The sequence below is a fragment of the Acanthaster planci genome, linkage group LG03 (genome assembly GCF_054643075.1).
Source record: "Acanthaster planci isolate LZ-2023a linkage group LG03, COTS_SCS, whole genome shotgun sequence".
Classification (NCBI taxonomy): domain Eukaryota; kingdom Metazoa; phylum Echinodermata; class Asteroidea; order Valvatida; family Acanthasteridae; genus Acanthaster; species Acanthaster planci.
In genome coordinates this window covers 16,046,631-16,063,140 of record NC_141779.1, presented here as the reverse complement: position 1 = coordinate 16,063,140, position 16,510 = coordinate 16,046,631, and the positions used below count along the sequence as shown (strand labels likewise).

Sequence of the window (16,510 nt, the reverse complement as noted above, 5' to 3'; positions counted from 1 at the left end):
AAATACTCCCAAAGTCGTCCTTCTCTCTTTACGAGTAAAAGTACGTCACTTTTTGGGGGAAGGGGGGTGGCAACATTGCTCTTCCAAAGAAATCTCGAGGTACTGTTTGTGACAAAAACTAAAAGGCGTTTGAACAGATGAGGGTAAAATAGAGGGAAAAACGCTGGACACAACTACATTTTAAGAGCTGACAGATTTCTGCCAAGCATGCAGTCTTTGCCGAATTTCCAAATTTTCCTGCATGAAAATCCTCGCTGAGCTGTTCAAGAGATAGACAATACAATGAAACAGGGGACCTGTAGGATATTTACAAAAGGGTCCCTGGAAATAAAAACGTCCCCAGGGGTAATATCTTGTCAAATAGAATAGAATAAATCAGCAATACAATCTTTGGTCACGACAATATAGTCTCGTATTTGTGATTAAATTGGCCTGATATAGACGAACAATGACGCTGGGGGCAATGAAAAGGGTCATTTTACTTGGGCCTAACGTTTTGCTCGTCCATATTCCATGAGGCATAACCTGAGTTTGGATCCAGGAAGATCATTGTCGCAGACGACGATGTAACTCCTCAAGAAATAGAGAGTATCGGTCTACCATTCATCGACTATGTAGAGCGAGGAAGCCTTGTGAGGAAAGTCGTTAGTTGGCCTTTGTAGCATTAGATAGGCCGTGAAATTTTTATTGAGTCAGTTTTAAAGGTTAGATCCACGAGGCCGAAGCAAACCTTCAACTCAACTAGTGCTTAAATTGCTTGGTTGATTTATAGAGGTTATTTCTGGTAGAAAAATGAAGGTTTATGCAAACTCCAAAGTATTTGATAAACAGCCATTTTTCGTGACCATATCCTTGATAAGTAAGTTTTCGTGCACATTGCAATTTTGAGCCCTAATTCTTATGTGGATTTCGCTGAGCCATTACACAAAGACATGCGGCATTTTGTTTTATACAACATCAGGGGCGTAAATCCCACTGGTGGAGATATGTATCCTCCAACACTCTGATGGGGGGAGGGCAGTGGGCTATGGACTCATCCCCCATTTTCGGGGTATAAGAAAAGAAAAGGCGAATTTTGAGGAATTTTTCAAACTTCTCAACGACCAAAATGTATTCATTTACACTGAATTGGGAGGAAAACGAAAATTGCGCTATTCTTAGGTAAGATTCGGGCTTTTAAGCATAAAGGTCTGAATCATAAACAGCGCCACCTAGTGTTATATGGAGTCGCCCTCCCTCTCCGCTTTTTGAATTTCCATAGCCGGGGCTTTTTTTAAATTTATATTCATCCATTCCCCGGTCCGATCTCCGACACCAATTTACGCCACTGTACCACCCCTCGTGGCACAGTGCATTCAGTGTGTGTCTTCTCATGAAATTATTCTGACCAATGCACTCATGATCATTATTTTACTACCGAAAAAGAAATCATTTGGGAATGGGGCCAGGCATGCAGGGCAGCAGAAACTTCGTGCGGTTGTCTTGGGACCACATGCTTGCGCAGCTCGTACCAAGACGTAACAGAAGGACTGGAGTCAACCTATGAGCTAGGAAGTTTAAATAACCGTGTTATTACGCTCGCACCATGTATTCAATACACAACCGACGGTAACACACCGTTTCAGAACGCGAATAGTTTACAGTGTAATTACATTTGGTAGTTTATTACGTTTGATCAGTAAATATATCCAAAAGTGAATCAAATACTCTGTCCAAAGTTAGAACTGTTCAATATTTACAATCCTGTTATATATCTCATAATTAAATAGAGCTCTGAAAATTTACAGAAATTATTGTTACAGAAGTTAATTATCATTTAAATTTATGCTGAATTTTAACATCACAAGGTGCAGTACATTATATATTTTCAGTGTAGCATAGCCATACCATACATCAAAACTACTATCAAATTTAATTATCATCAACTTCAATAGGAAAGCAGAGCTCTGATAGCTTAATGCCATGCATGCAAACAACAAATAACATTTTCGTAGAAATTACTCACACATTTTTTTAGAACTTTATAGGTTCTACCCGCCAATTTTCTGTCTGTTGATAACCCTTCCCATTTTGCTTGGCAAAGGCAAGATTGTTGTCGTATATGGTCCCCTGGCAAATTTAAACATCAAACGCACGCAGTCCAGTCCATCTTACATTATTCATTGCTGACGAGAGATTCAACTTCCATCAATGTTTGACATTATGTCAAATGTCTGAACACTGCACAGCAGGTGTGTAGTCTGATATCTACCAGCCAAAACCATTCAATGCACTTCCAAAACCTACTGTAAAACATCCTGCTGAACCGTATCGGGAGTGTTAGAAGACTACAGAAAGCAAATGGCAAAATTACAAGAGAAACAATGGACTAGGATGCGAGACCAAATAATTTTCTAAACGGATATCTCTTTATATTTAGAAAAACCTTCATCCCCTTGTTTTCTTTACCAGTAGTTTCTTTACTGACGAAGTGATTTGTTTACATTGTTTTCAAAGCTGGAGAAAGCGAGATTGAAATGAGACAAAAAGGAATAAATTTTAGATGGACAAGGAGATGACAGTATGCGAAATATAGTCCAACGGGCAAAGAAAGGGTCTACCGAACCCCATTAGAACCAAACAATTTCAACTGCATTAACCGAAAATTGTTACTTTAATAAAGAGTGAATGGAATTCGATAAAACAAAAACATTTTCTGTAAAGATATAACCAAATTTAGCAAACAGTTATACATTACGCTTTAGAATTATCACTCATGCAGTTAAAATACCTGTCAACGAGAGCGAAATTTTGCCGCAAATCGTTCGTGACGTCAAATTGGCTGCGCTTTCACATTCGCCTGAAGTATGAACCTGCCTTCAACAATCCCATTTGCGCAGTATTGCCCATCGGCTTCAAAAATGGGAGACTGAGATAAAATTCCTCACAAATGTGTTCACACAAACGAGATGACAAAAACGGGCTTCGTTAAGTCTGCCACCTTGCTAATTTTTTTCTGTGGAATTTTCCACAAATAGACTTTGAAAATAACAATTATTGCATTCCAAACGGACCCCCTTTTATTCTGTCATGCCTTACCAAGGGAACCATTGTCACATACGAAGTTTGTTACAAAAATATTCTCTTTGAAAAATTACATTTAAGCGAGCATGACACTTATTTTTTTTCTTGTTCATGCACAGCGACTGCAAATCTTACTTGGACAATAAACCTTAAAAGCGAAATTGCAAGAAGAAATTTTCCAGCAAAGATGAAAATCCAAACGAGTTTTCTGTGAGATTAATCGAAGCCAACAGACTCAAAGGTCTAGCTGTTTTCCGAATGGATTCCTTGTAAACAAACCTAAACCTGCACGAAAGGCTTTCAGGAGCAACTTCTTAATTGTTGCTGAAATAATATTATTTCAAATCACAAGTTAGAAAAGGGTGATTATTTCTGTTTTTGCCGAAGCTGTAAAGGGAAAAAACACTCGAGCCCACTGGACACGTTTCTTGACGAGACTGCACTATCTTCAAATGTAAAATTTCGTAAACTGTCACATTAGACCTACTTAAAATACAAATTGAACTAAGCTGAAACTTTTTGATGTTTTTCCTGTACAATACGCACCACAAATCTGTGAGATTTTTTCAAAAGGAAACAGCATCGATAAAAGATGATTTGATTATATTTCTTGATTATAAAAATTCCAGGACCAATTCTCGAAAATTGAACGATTTTTCAACCTTCCATGTGCCGGAAGAGGCACAAATGTAAACACTGTTGCAAAAATGGAGTTTCACGTGGGCACCGCAAGGGAAAAATTCGGAAGAGGGAATGGCAGCATTTTGTTCTCATCGGTCGGAGCCTTAGCCTGCAACCGCCGAGTCTGTTGTCTAGAGCTTGGTCTAGGTCTTAGCGCGTTCAGTCGTAGATAAGCAGGGACACGCTGACAACAGACGTAGCCGTAGCTCTGGAAGCCGGTTTCGGATACGGTCTTTTAGCTTTCTGATTGTTAATAGATATCATCTGCAGCGCCCTCTTCTGGGAAAACGTCTTCCACAAAGAGTTTTAACAATTGTTCTTTTCTGGTGTATTACAATGACCCAGTTCGGTATTCTAACAGCGCATACCCATCACGGGTATTCGGTAACAGCTACGCGCGCGATAGTCTGTCCTATCAGCGCAGCCATACGCTGACTCGCGTGCGCTGTGTTCCCGAAAGACCCTGGCCTTTTGAAATACCGACCTGGCTCATTGTTTCTGCCGAAATGTATAGACCCCTGCCACTTTTTAACAAACACACATTTAGTGGATAATCGAATAATTCATTCTGGGAGACGTGAAACGGCTGCGGCATCTGCAGCCACTGTACACAGGCTAGGCGTGGTCACAGGTCACAGTCGGTAGATTAGTTTATAAGACGCGGCTTTTCATAATCAGCAAGGGGTTTTGTTATCAATCTTCAGTCAGGATCGTCTATTGGGATATAATGCTTGGGATATGGTATCTATTTATATCAGTGTTCACGTGGAGTGGACGATTTTATTTGTGGCATACAGATGAACAACGTTCGAGGCCGTGAGGATTTCCAGTCCATTTACTCAACTTCCTTTCCGTTTCCGGCATGGTCCGATTTTAAACGCCTGAATGAATTTTCATCAATTCACAATAGTATACAGGCGTAGAAACGGCTTTGTTGACAGAGACAAAGCCCGAGACACGGGCACGAAACCGAGATTTCGACCACCCCACGGCCACAAACTACCTGTTCGAGACACAGATTGGCATCGAGGATGGCCGACCGAAAAGAATTATGGGACACTGGCAAGTATTTGTTGATTTCCCGTGCTTTTCTTATACCACAGGAAACCTTAGAAGATATTAAATGGGTTACAATGGATGGCCTTTATATACTTGGAAAAATGGAACTGCCCAGGGATGGATTATCCAATAGGCACAGCAGGTCCTGAAAGCCTTGGACCTACAAAAAGTCGGAAGCCTGAGAGAAAACGAGCGTCACTCGCTTTGGGACTCTCTACTACGTACCTTAGCTTGGTACTGCTTATATAGCATCCACATGGAAAACGGGGCTCCTGCTCTATGAAATACTGATGCCTATAAGGTCTATGTGGAACACTTAATCCGGCCTTGAAACTGCTCACTCTTTCTGAACAGACCGTTCTTGTTTCTCTCGTCTGCATTGACACGAATGGGTTGGTGGTGATATCTAGCCTGTAACTGGAACGCTATCCAATGGATGTCTCGTTTTGCAGAGTTCCTAATTACCCCAGGCAGGTCACCTGCGTCAATCCTGCAGCGTGTGCCACATGGCCACCGGTTTCCTAGGGGACTGGGTCATGTCGTTCCAGTGTGTCTTGCCGAGTCCCGAGCACTCCTCGCCCACCAAGACCATGCCCATCTTGCCGCTCTGGCCAAGAAGATCATAGTCCACCACCATTATCTGTGGGGGAAACGATTGTGAACCATTCACACGAAAAATCAACTCCTACTGTCTGCGCTTATTCGACTCCGAGGTACACAATTACCTTCTTAAACTACCAGACCTGAATGACAGTATTCGGAGAAACCTTAGTTCTTCAACTATTCCAGTAACTTTTGCTGGCCTTAAAATCCATTCAACCATAGCTACCAATTTCATCCTCGTTTTATGTCAGCACATTACAGCGAGAAATACAAAATAGGTCAAGGAGAACCAATATGAAGGATGGTAACGAGAATGCAATTCAACTATCCAAGGTATCGTGTCTTCTTCAAGGCTGTAAATAACAGAATTTGTTAAATTACCTCCAAGCAACAGGTTTTAAGAGCAGACGCCGGCACGTTGAAGATGATGGCTTCGTTCCACACCGGATCGCACGAGTTCTTTTTAACTGTCGTCTTCTTCTTCTTGAATCTTTTGCCTCCTTGTATGAGAGTTACCTTGACGAATGGATCTGAACGCCAATGACAATAACAAATCACACGAGTTCATCCTTTGGTGCAATTTTAACGGCTCAATGATGCCTTTTTATAAATAGAGACATTGCTGCCGCAAGAAAGCTATTTCGTTCGGTGAAAGCAAGATCCAAAATGGTGATCATATCAGGAAGCGAATGATTTGACCACGACTGGAAACAACACTTGTTCATCGGTATTTATCCCAGGAGGGCGCTTTGAAGCCTTCTTGTGCTTAACGGCTGTGCATACCAGCGAACGCATGTTCGTGAAGGAACAAATATTTGCTGCTAACAGCGCCCTCAAAAGCCTGATCTACAGCAGCAACTGACAGCGAAGACATAGCACTTGCTCCGACTGCTCTTACAGAGCGCTGGAAAGGACAGCTGTTTTAGGAAGCATGCCGTCATTTTGTCCAGCACCCACCGACACTTTCACGTGGGCATGACACTGGATGAAATGCATTGATAGGATGCAGTTAACCCACGGTTAACGCTAGCTGTGCGCGACTGTAACTACTTCCTTCAGAGAATTTTGTGAAGGGCATTAGTGAGCGCCCTCAATGGCAGTGGGAATGGACGGGCAATGTGATGACGTTCGCTCGTCCCCGGTTTCGTGTTTTCTTTTTAATTACCCAAGTGTCTGGGGGTACACTATGTACTTAACCGTTGGGTTCCCCCAGCATGTTTAGTCAAAAGAATCTCGCACCCTCAGCCCGCCTCTTTCGCAAAATTATGTTGAGGAATATGTGGCTTGCTTCCTTAAACACCTACACTCAAGGCGTTCGTGGCATGCACACATGCAAAAGTCGACCACTGTTCAAACAAATTCTACCCAATGACAGTTTGAGAAAATTAGGCCTACGTCATGCACCTTAAGAATTAGCCTATGCCTATCCCAGAACCACACATGGCCGGTGAGTAAGGGCCAGTTTCGTTCATGGTCAGCAGGATATAGGAAGTATAATATGTATTTTCTATTTACCAGCGCTACCACTGATGTCCATGGTTTTCAAATTCCGCGCCTTCATGATGACAATCGTCAGGCGCTCTGCCGTCGGAAGATAACTGAGAGAGAACAGCAGATCACCTAAACTGCCGTGCCTCTGGAAAGGAAGGAATACATCCTTATGAATTGATAAAGCGTCTGTTGCTACATGTACCGAGAAGTGTACGGGTATAATTGTGCACCCATGCACATATGGCAATCTAAATACGCTTGATCACTTGCAGGGAACGGTGAATAATTTAGGACGTCCAAGTTATAAATAACATCCTTTCGTGGATCTACATATGTATGTAAATTTAGGGCAAGGGTTCACGCCTGTGATGTATTTTCGTCTCGGTCAGTTTGAGCAGGTCTGTGTATTCAAATCGTGCACCACGAAATGACTTTATGACTATATTCATGCATGCAGAGACACAAGGCAAATATACTCACCGCCTGGGGATCCTCTAGGTCGCTCCAGACATCGACTTCCCGAGACACGTCCAAGTCGGCCAGGGTAATGGACACTTCCCCGATGGCATCGTGTCTGGAGAACTTGTCAAAGTCGTAGACGTTCATCCGCAACGTCTTGGCCTGGGTCTCTTCAAATGTCATGGGGAACTTAAACCTCTCGTTGAATGTGGGATTCAGAGTTTTCCTCTGAGGAAAACAAGACGGACAAGTAAATTGACACTGAGCTGCTAACGCAGAGTTATGAGCGATTTCCCTGACCCGGGGATGTTCTACAGGCTGTCAAGGCAGGAAATGGAATTGACACCTTGGATTGTTAGAAACGTTCGAAACTCAGTTCTTTGCCAGAGGAAATGGCATATGCCTACACTTTGAAGATTTTTCCTGTTGGTATTCAGGATCGAGATTAGTGGATCAAAAGAAATCCGTGAAAAAAATAGCAAAAAGGTTGCTACAGTGACAACAATTTGGCCTTTTTAGGGCTTTTAATAACTAACACGCCTTGAGTGGCATGAAGTCTCTCCAAAACGGACATTTCGATGTGAACGTTCCATGCACACGATTTTCCAAACCTCAATTATGGAGCCTCCAGAAATCCAGATATGTTGGGTTTAAGAGTCTCAAATCTGGGAAACTCATGTGAAATCACGCCCCTTCGGTTGTGCATAACCGGCAGCATCAGCCAAAGAACTCATCTCCGGAGATAAATTTGGTCAGCCCTTGTGCGAAATGCATCTAACAGGTCGGCTCATGAATCTTTTATGGAGGACGACGTTGTATATTTACTTGTATGGAAATTTCATTCACTCTCAGCATGATTTTGCAACTCTCCGCCTATATGGAGTTATATATAACTCATTATTTATGAGTTCGTTGACTTAAGATGCATGCATTAGACAGAAACCGAACTTTGAATGAAGATTAACAATGGATAAAGATTAAGAAATGGGCAACAGACCTTATTCGTGGCAAAGCCATTTTCGATCCTGTTCCCCGAATCTTTCACATTCAATATAATCTGTTAACTGGGGGTGGTACCAGACTATTTTGGGTTCAAGGGCCGTTTCCCAATACTCGACTTGGGCTCCGTCTCAGGCTTAAATGTTTAATTGCTTTTATTTTTACTCTCAGGTTCCCATAGTGAAAAGTTAACCTCACTTTCAAGATGGCCGACTCATAAATAGAGTCTACCGGAGAGTTTCATATTCACGACCTCTGTGACAGACATAATGGGTGCGTTCGCGCGGTTACTCCTGTCAACATGAGTAGGATGCGTGTGCATTACACTCGGGTGCAGGAGTATACTCCACCTCTAGCGAGAGCATACTCTCGCTGACCCGCGGGTCGTACTCCAGCCGTTCGAGTGCCCAGGAGTAACACGAGTAGCTCGATCGGACGCAAACAATACGAGCGTACACCAACTGGCAAGAACGAGGTGAGCAACATGAAGCTTTAACAGAGTGAGGTCCGGAGATCGCTTAAATAGGGACACCCGGCAAATCTCAGGGCCCAAAATTTAGAATCCATACTCTTTTGAGCAATACAGGGCTTTCAGCAATTTTAAATTTTTTTTCTTCTCAAATTTTCCAATACCTTACAGAAGAAACATACGGCGACAGTTAGGGAAGACACCAGGCCTGGAGGCAATCCCTTTATCTCGGTTCATGCTTGAACAGGACAAAATAAGCGGCATGTGACTTGGACACAGAAGTGTTGTATCCCAACGAAATAATATACGGGAATCCTTTAAAAAAACTCTCGACTTCAATTCCCAACTTTAAAGAAAAGGGGGAAAGCATACATGATAATTTCACTCAAATTGCCGGTTGTGTCCAACCCCCCCCCCAAAAAAAAGGCTCATCAATAACCTGTGGATATGGACCTGACATTTGTCGATATTCACGGTCGTCTTTAAAAGATTTCGCAACAAAAGCCTTCAAAACCTCTTTTTCTTCGTCTGATGTTCAAGCAAAGCTAATTTGGCACCGGTTCCTGACACAAACGCACACATACTCTGGGCAATCTATGCCGATACACAGCCTAGCCCTAGCCCTAGAAAGCTTTACAGAAAGGCAACTTAGGGGCGTGTCGTAGGGCAGATGCTGCACGTACCTGAACGTTTGACTGTTTAATCCTCTTGTCACGGTCTGGTTCTAAGGACAGTTTGACATACGGATCGCTTGTCCCGCCGAAATCCATTGCAGGAAGATCCTCAGCTGTACCAAAGCAGCAAAACACGTCACACGTATAAACATATCAAACGTTTATCTTTTTAGGTGGCGTAGAAATAACAGCAATTTTAATTCCACACTCTAAAAATTCCTGGGTCAGATTGACCCAGGATTGGGTCCCATTCGGCATGACCCTTTTCCAGGTCAAAGTTTGACCCAGAAAGGGTCAAATATGACCCGAAAGGGGGTCATATTTTTACCCACAAAAGGGTCACACCCAATGGTATCCAATTCTGGGTCAATCTGACCTGGAGTTTTTAGAGTGCATACTTTATGCTAACACCCTGCGCTGGCTGTAAAAAAATTTCAGAAAAGATGATTCCGGATCCGCCCTTAACAATAAGGGAACCCGGTAATAAGTTGCTATTAAAGGCATCCAGACAACGTTTATCAGATTGTGATCACATTCAACATACGTTATGTAGTCTCAAATCGTGCCACAGGTTGTTCAAAATTAAAGAAGGCAAAGTTTTAATCCTCAGTTCTCTTCGGCCCGTTATTTGAGAAGCGACTTGGTGTTGACTGGATCACTACCATAGGCCTACGTACCTTCGATGAGTCGCACCACAAAATCCGACGTGTTGAAGTCGTACTTGAGCTTGACGTGCAAGCGTCCGCGGTTGCATTTCTTCTTGGCCGTGTCGGCGCCACCCTCGGCCTCAGCGCCCTTCAGCACCACCACCTCGTTGGTCCGCGCGTAGAGCTCCGGCTGGACTGCGCCGATGTCCGACTCGAACGACCCGCCGATGCTGGATTCGCTCGTCAGGCTGCGCCGGTCCGCCTCGCTGGGCGGTCCCAGCGAGTGCCGGGAGTGCGAGAGCTGGCGGAGGTCGGGCCGCGAGGACCCCAGGGGGGTCTGAGTCTGCATGGCGACCACGCCCGGCTGGACGGGCACTCTCTCCGATGGGATGTAAAACTCCTGTAGGTTTGATAAGCACACGAAATTAAGCAAGGCTTGGTAGAATCAAGGCCCTTTATAAAGTAGTGACCTCTTGAGAACGCCATTTAAGTTCCAAAGTTCTCCCCAAAGGCGCCCATTAGGGAAATTAGATGCATATTTGCGCGGGCAACAATACGAGCGAGTCGTAATAGTGCGCCCCCAATAGTTTGCAACGCCTAGGCCAATCACGATGCGCGAATTTTGTCGACCCAAGGTGCGTTTGGAAAGGGTTGACAGAGTTCGCGCGTTGTGATTGGCCAACGTGTTGCAAACTCTTGGAGGCGCACTATTGTGAATCGCCCGTATTCAGTTATCTTTGATTGCCCTTTTGCTGTTTTTCGATCGACTGGTGCATTCCCACGCAAAGCAGCCTACACTTCGGAAAAATGCATCTTAAGTGAGACGTCGTTTCTGGAGTCTGAAGTTTGCGCTACTCTCTATACACAGCTCTGGGTAGAACCACAGCTGCATCCAGAGAGACTTTGGCTGTTGTTAATGTGTGCAGTACAGCCTCCGACTATTGGGTGCTAACTGTCCATGTGCACTGGCGTATAATCCACCATTTTGGTTCCAGCGAGTGAGACACTCTTGTCGCAACTCTCTCTATAAACAGCTCAGTAGAACGATGCAAGAGCGCCCCAGTATTATAATGAAAGAAGAAAAGGAGGAGAGAGAGAGAGAGAGAAAGAGATGAGAGAGAGAGAGAGAGAGAGAGAGAGAGAGAGAGAGAGAGAGAGAGGAGAGAGAGAGAGAGAGGAGAGAGAGGAGAGAGAGAGAGGAGAGAGAGGGAGAGGAGAGAGAGAGAGAGAAAGAGAGAGAGAGAGAGAGAGAAGAAGAAAATTTCAAAAAGCTGGCTGTGCTGTGTGCCTAATTTCCCCAAACATTATATATAAAATATACTTTTAAACAAGTACTTCGAAGAAAGCGAATGAAATGCGTCTCCCTCACAGTGTGGACAGAAAATTTAATTTAATTTTCGACGACAAATACCCCCTCAAAAAAATATATGTATAAATAAAAAAAAAGATCGAAGCTACATCGATTTAGTCCAATGATTTGATTTTCCACGTTACCCATACCAATTGTTTGCCGCTGTATGCGTAAAGCATCGTGATTTGCAGTAAAAGCATTGATTGGTTACAAAGAGAGGCGGCAATGAAACAAGAAACCATTTCAGTGAAACTTAAACATTTTGCTGCAAAGCAAACCTGAGCCGAGTTTCCCTTTCTTGAGTAATAAGGCCGTTTTTTTGTAAGTAAAATAAAAAGAATATCAAATAAATCACTAGTAAGAGCAATAAAAATTCTTCACCTCAATAATCAACAGGAATTAAAAAAATGTAGCAGGGAAGAAGCGAAAGGTTTAAAGATTTATACTACTGATAAATCAAGGCCTCTTTAAAGAAAAATAAAATGTCGCTGGAGGACATATGATCATCTTCCTGTATGAGGGAGAGGAAGATTTACCTCGGAGCGTGTTTCAATTAAACCTCTACATTTCTCCATATCATTGCCACATAATTCCTACCGGATGGTGCGCTGCGCGTTTCGCTTGGCGCCAAATTAATTGAAGATTTACGAAGACGGTACAGGGACGTGGCAACGTAAAACCCGAACAGACGAGACAGGGAAGTGCAAGTGTAAAAACAAACATAACTGCTCCTCGATGGAAAATCCCCGGGGGAGGTATAGAATTCGAAACGATTTGAATTGCTTTGGAATTCTCTCCCAGGATTTCCTAGAATGGAGCTTTTGCTCTCTCCAAGATTTTGAAATTCGTTGTGATGATTTTATTGATGTAACTTAAGGCGTCACTCCAAGTGGAAACCTACTATCCAGCTAAGATAAACTGTGAAAGATTTATATATGTATTAGTACGTACAACCGGTTGTTGCATGGAACATGGCGGCATCCATGCATCCATGTACGTTCTTTCACAGTAAACTTGGAAAGCTGGGCTGAATTCTTTTCTGTTTAAAAAGGAACATTCATTTTTTTGCTATGGAAAATGATTATTGCTAATTTTGTAAAACTTCCCATTGTCTCCGGCTTTGTGAGCCATCTCGGTATCTTTTGCGACTGTTCAAAAATAAAAATCTCGCGAGTTTTTCCGTGTGTTTCTGTAAAACCCTAACGAGGAGGTGCTGTGTGATCCTGTTCCGGGAACAGCTTTCTTGGGGTGTTCCCGCCGTTCGAGGGCGAGAACAAGAAACCCATGTTAAGAACAGGCCGCCCGAACTCGAACTTAGTGAGAAGATAAATTACCACACCGTGATCGTACCAAGGCGTTGCCATTGGCAAACGAAAACATTTAAATAACGCTTCGCTGAGAGGAAGTGATAACCTCGCGGTCAGAGGTCGTGCACAATGTAGCCAATCACAGTGCAAAGCCATCAGCCCTTCCCAGCGACGAGCAAACCCACCAACGTGGTTCTTTTCAACCGATGAGGGGGTGCTTCTACTCAAGGAACTATGGTCTGCTGTGACTCAGCCCATTGCACTTTCGGTGTAAGCAAGCGCGAATGAGTACAGGGCCACATGATGTCTCCTCGCATTAGTCTTCACAAAGTCATAAACTATAACCTATCGTGGATAACGTACGCATAGCAGACATCTTAATAAAGGTTATTATGCATACGGCGGAATTAGAGGACAAGGACTTTGTATCACCAGGATAGGCTCAAGTAAACCTTCTGTACGGTCTTTGCCACTAAATTAAAATCATAAACATCCTCCAACGCACCAGCAATGCATAGACATGTAATAACCCCTTTGTGTGTTAATTCTCTCTCTCTCTCTCTCTCTTATTTTTTATTTTTTGCTTAATTTTAAAGATCATATACCATACCTGAGTTGGTTTTGCCATGGCTACCTTCTTCTGGGCCTCATGATCTTTATGCTTCTTCTTGCAGCTGGCACAGCAATTGGTGTACTTGTACAGAATCATAGGCACCACGACCATGAGCGCTACCCCAGCTCCACACACCACACCAATCACAACGGCCGCTACCATGGTCACTCTGTAAGGCCTGTCTCAGCTGCAACGGACAAAGAGATTGGGGAGAATAAAATGTCGTCAGTGGATCTTAGAGAGAGATACGAAATCCTGCTTGACGAGTTGTTCGCATCCTTGCTGTGCGACACGTTGCGTCGTCAATAACAAAAAGAAAAAAAATGTACGAACGGCAGCTGATGAACCGTGAGAGAAGAGATCAAAGAACAACGTCAGCTGAATTAACTTGTTCTGCCGGGTATTCATTTTGGAGATGCACACACAAACACACTCAGCAGAAATATAACTACAGCAGCTGCAGCAGAAAGACATGATATACGTAAAAATTATGACGAGTATTTTTTATGATGTGTACAAACAATATAAACGAATCTGCTTAGGATCCTGACCCGCAGAAAAATTTCAGTAAAAAAGAATATCAATATAAGTCTATTGCAGTGACATTCAGATATGCAAGAAAAAAGCTGACTATTATTTCAGCCTGACTAGAGAAGAAACTGCAGACGGCTGTTGACTTCAACGGGAGCCGCCAAACCACGATAGGGCCACGTAGGCTATGAAAAACACACGTTTGCAATTCTTGAAGCAGTCCTCACAGGAAACAGTCGTTAATTGGTCGACGATGACGCTGCAAACGTTCATACGAGACGGGCCAACAGTATTCTCACTCGCCAAATAATTTCCATTTTCTCCTCTTTCTCTTCTTTCCTTTCCCCTTGTCTTTACAGACGGCTTTATATTTTTTGCCCGAAGGGAGAAAACAAACCAACCAAGTCGGAGGATATGATCTGAACCTAAGGATAAACGTCTCGGTTTCTCCAACAAATAAAGCTCGGGGTGAGACTGTTTTGATAGCAAGCATGGGCGAGAGCGGTACGTTGCTGGCACTGACGTGCAGCAGGAAAGAGATGGGCGAACGATTGCAAAGAAGCAGCCGAAGAAGCCTCGCCGATTTGAAAATAATGTTATTTTAACCAGTTCCGGCATAAACGATGAATACCTTATTGAAACCAGCAATCGAATGCGACATGAAAAGCATGAAACCAAAAAGAAGAAAAAGAAAGAAGCTCAAACGTCATGGTGCAAACCATTTTTACAAGCCTCACATCATGACCTCTAAGACATGTGAAATACGAATTTTATCTAATAGTTACAGGTTAAAAACTGTCAAACTGAGAATGGAAAAAAGTCCTCTCTGTCTCTGTGGACGTCAAACAAGATTTTCTTTTGGAATGATGGCCACCAACGATAATTACTGTAACAAATGGCTCACAGTGTAATTTGATACGGTCGTTGCTGTTCCGTTTCTGATCCCTAGAATATGAAAAAAGGGCTACGTTATTATCTTGATGCGCCGAATTATAATCTCTGATATCGACTTACGATGTCACAAAAGTTAATGGGTGGTCTTCGGTTTCGCATTTTGAGTCACTATCTGGGCCGTTTCTGTTACGATCTACATTGTAATTTCTATGAACGAGATTCATATAGTTGCCTTTATGTTCTGCAGTGAATGATTGATGCCAATGGCTTCAATTTGAACTGATATCCAAGGATGGGAAACCTACTTTTGCTAAGAATTAGAAGGAGGTTAAAACCAGCATATAATGTTGCACGCACCGTGGTATTGACTATTGAGGCTTTGAGTAGAAGCCAGATAATATTAAAGCCCAAACCGTGGTTTTGCGCAACTCACGAGCATCTTCAGTTTCATGAATTCTTTTCCTCGGTACAGCCTTTCGCAGTCATTCGTGTCGGCAGTATAGTGCAACCATTTGAATATAAGAAGGAAACCTCGCGAGTGAAAGCCTGCCCGTTAGTTTTTGATCACCAACATGCATCACACTCGGTGTGAATCTGTGATCGTTCGGTAGTTCCAACAGGAACGTGTGACGAGCCACGTCATAAACATGCATGATGATAACTATGTGGGTGTACAAACACCACAGAAAAACAACATCTCCCCTTGTACCAGTACCTTTTCATGGGCGCGAATAACAACAGTACCATAACACTGCCATTTGAATAAGTCGTGCCATAAAATGAATGTGGAGTTCCATTTAGGATTGTCTCCCAAATGGCTGCTCCACGCTCTTTCACTGACAGTTATACACCACAATATCGGTTAAGTGGATGCTGAGGTAACTTCTCTCCAGTAGACAACCAACTGGATGAGGGTCATGCACTATAACTTACAACCAAAGATCGTTAACGGCGGCGCTATACGATCTTTGCTTACAACGTCCCGTGTAGATCGGGAGATACAACATGACTGATATGTATCATATATCGTCACAACGTTGTACGCACAGCTAATTAATAGATATGGTGTGCACGATCAGTATCTCGGAAGTACACGTTGCTTCGCTTATCGATACTCTACACGTTTCACCTTCGGTGCTTGTTGTATACGCACATGACATTTAGGCCTAGGCCTATGCTGTACGTCCATGCTATCAAATCAAGTATCGTATTGTACACCATGACAATTGATGTGCAAGTCGGGGAGACTGCGTTCCAACATTTCCCGCGTATTGGAGTTGCATCACATTTCGAGACCGTAGAATCACTCTGTGTCGAACACTAAATGAAAAGAAAAATTTAGAAATAAATTCATAATTCAGGGGAAGAGGTCTCATCTACATATACGTTCAACTCTACATAATGCACCCTCTCGGTACATCAACTGCTGTGTTCTCATGAAAGACCGACCTCAACCATTAATATCGCCGAGTTTTGGACAGCTGTTAATCTTACTATTTGGGGCTGTGCCAGAAGGTAGTTTTTGAACAGCGGTAAAAAGCGTGAACATTTCTACTCTAAAAGTGCAGGTGTTAGATTATGCCATGCAGATAGCCAGGTTTGGTGACTCGTCCACTTTAATACGCCAGTTTGGTATTCCAACAGCACAAAATTATGCATTGTATCGATT

General features: G+C 43.1%; 1 protein-coding gene across 6 annotated transcripts in view; it reads right to left on the bottom strand.

Annotated features, from left to right (window-relative positions):
- Positions 1-1,543: 1,543 nt before the first annotated feature.
- LOC110991245 (synaptotagmin-6-like) overlaps positions 1,544-16,510 on the bottom strand; it is a 40,204-nt gene continuing 25,237 nt past the window's right edge. For 4 of the 6 annotated variants that reach the window (XM_022256547.2, XM_087134729.1, XM_087134731.1 and 1 more), the window contains exons 2-8: positions 13,414-13,603; positions 10,176-10,545; positions 9,508-9,611; positions 7,378-7,584; positions 6,922-7,042; positions 5,788-5,936; positions 1,544-5,443 (exon numbers count right to left, since the gene is read on the bottom strand). In XM_022256547.2, coding sequence (XP_022112239.1) covers positions 5,288-5,443; positions 5,788-5,936; positions 6,922-7,042; positions 7,378-7,584; positions 9,508-9,611; positions 10,176-10,545; positions 13,414-13,578 — 1,272 coding nt within the window. In that variant the 5' untranslated portion in view covers positions 13,579-13,603 and the 3' untranslated portion in view covers positions 1,544-5,287. Of the gene's footprint in view, positions 5,444-5,787; positions 5,937-6,921; positions 7,043-7,377; positions 7,585-9,507; positions 9,612-10,175; positions 10,546-13,413; positions 13,604-15,198; positions 15,406-16,510 lie in introns of those variants that run through there. The other 2 variants (XM_087134732.1, XM_087134730.1) reach the window with 2 other exon arrangements.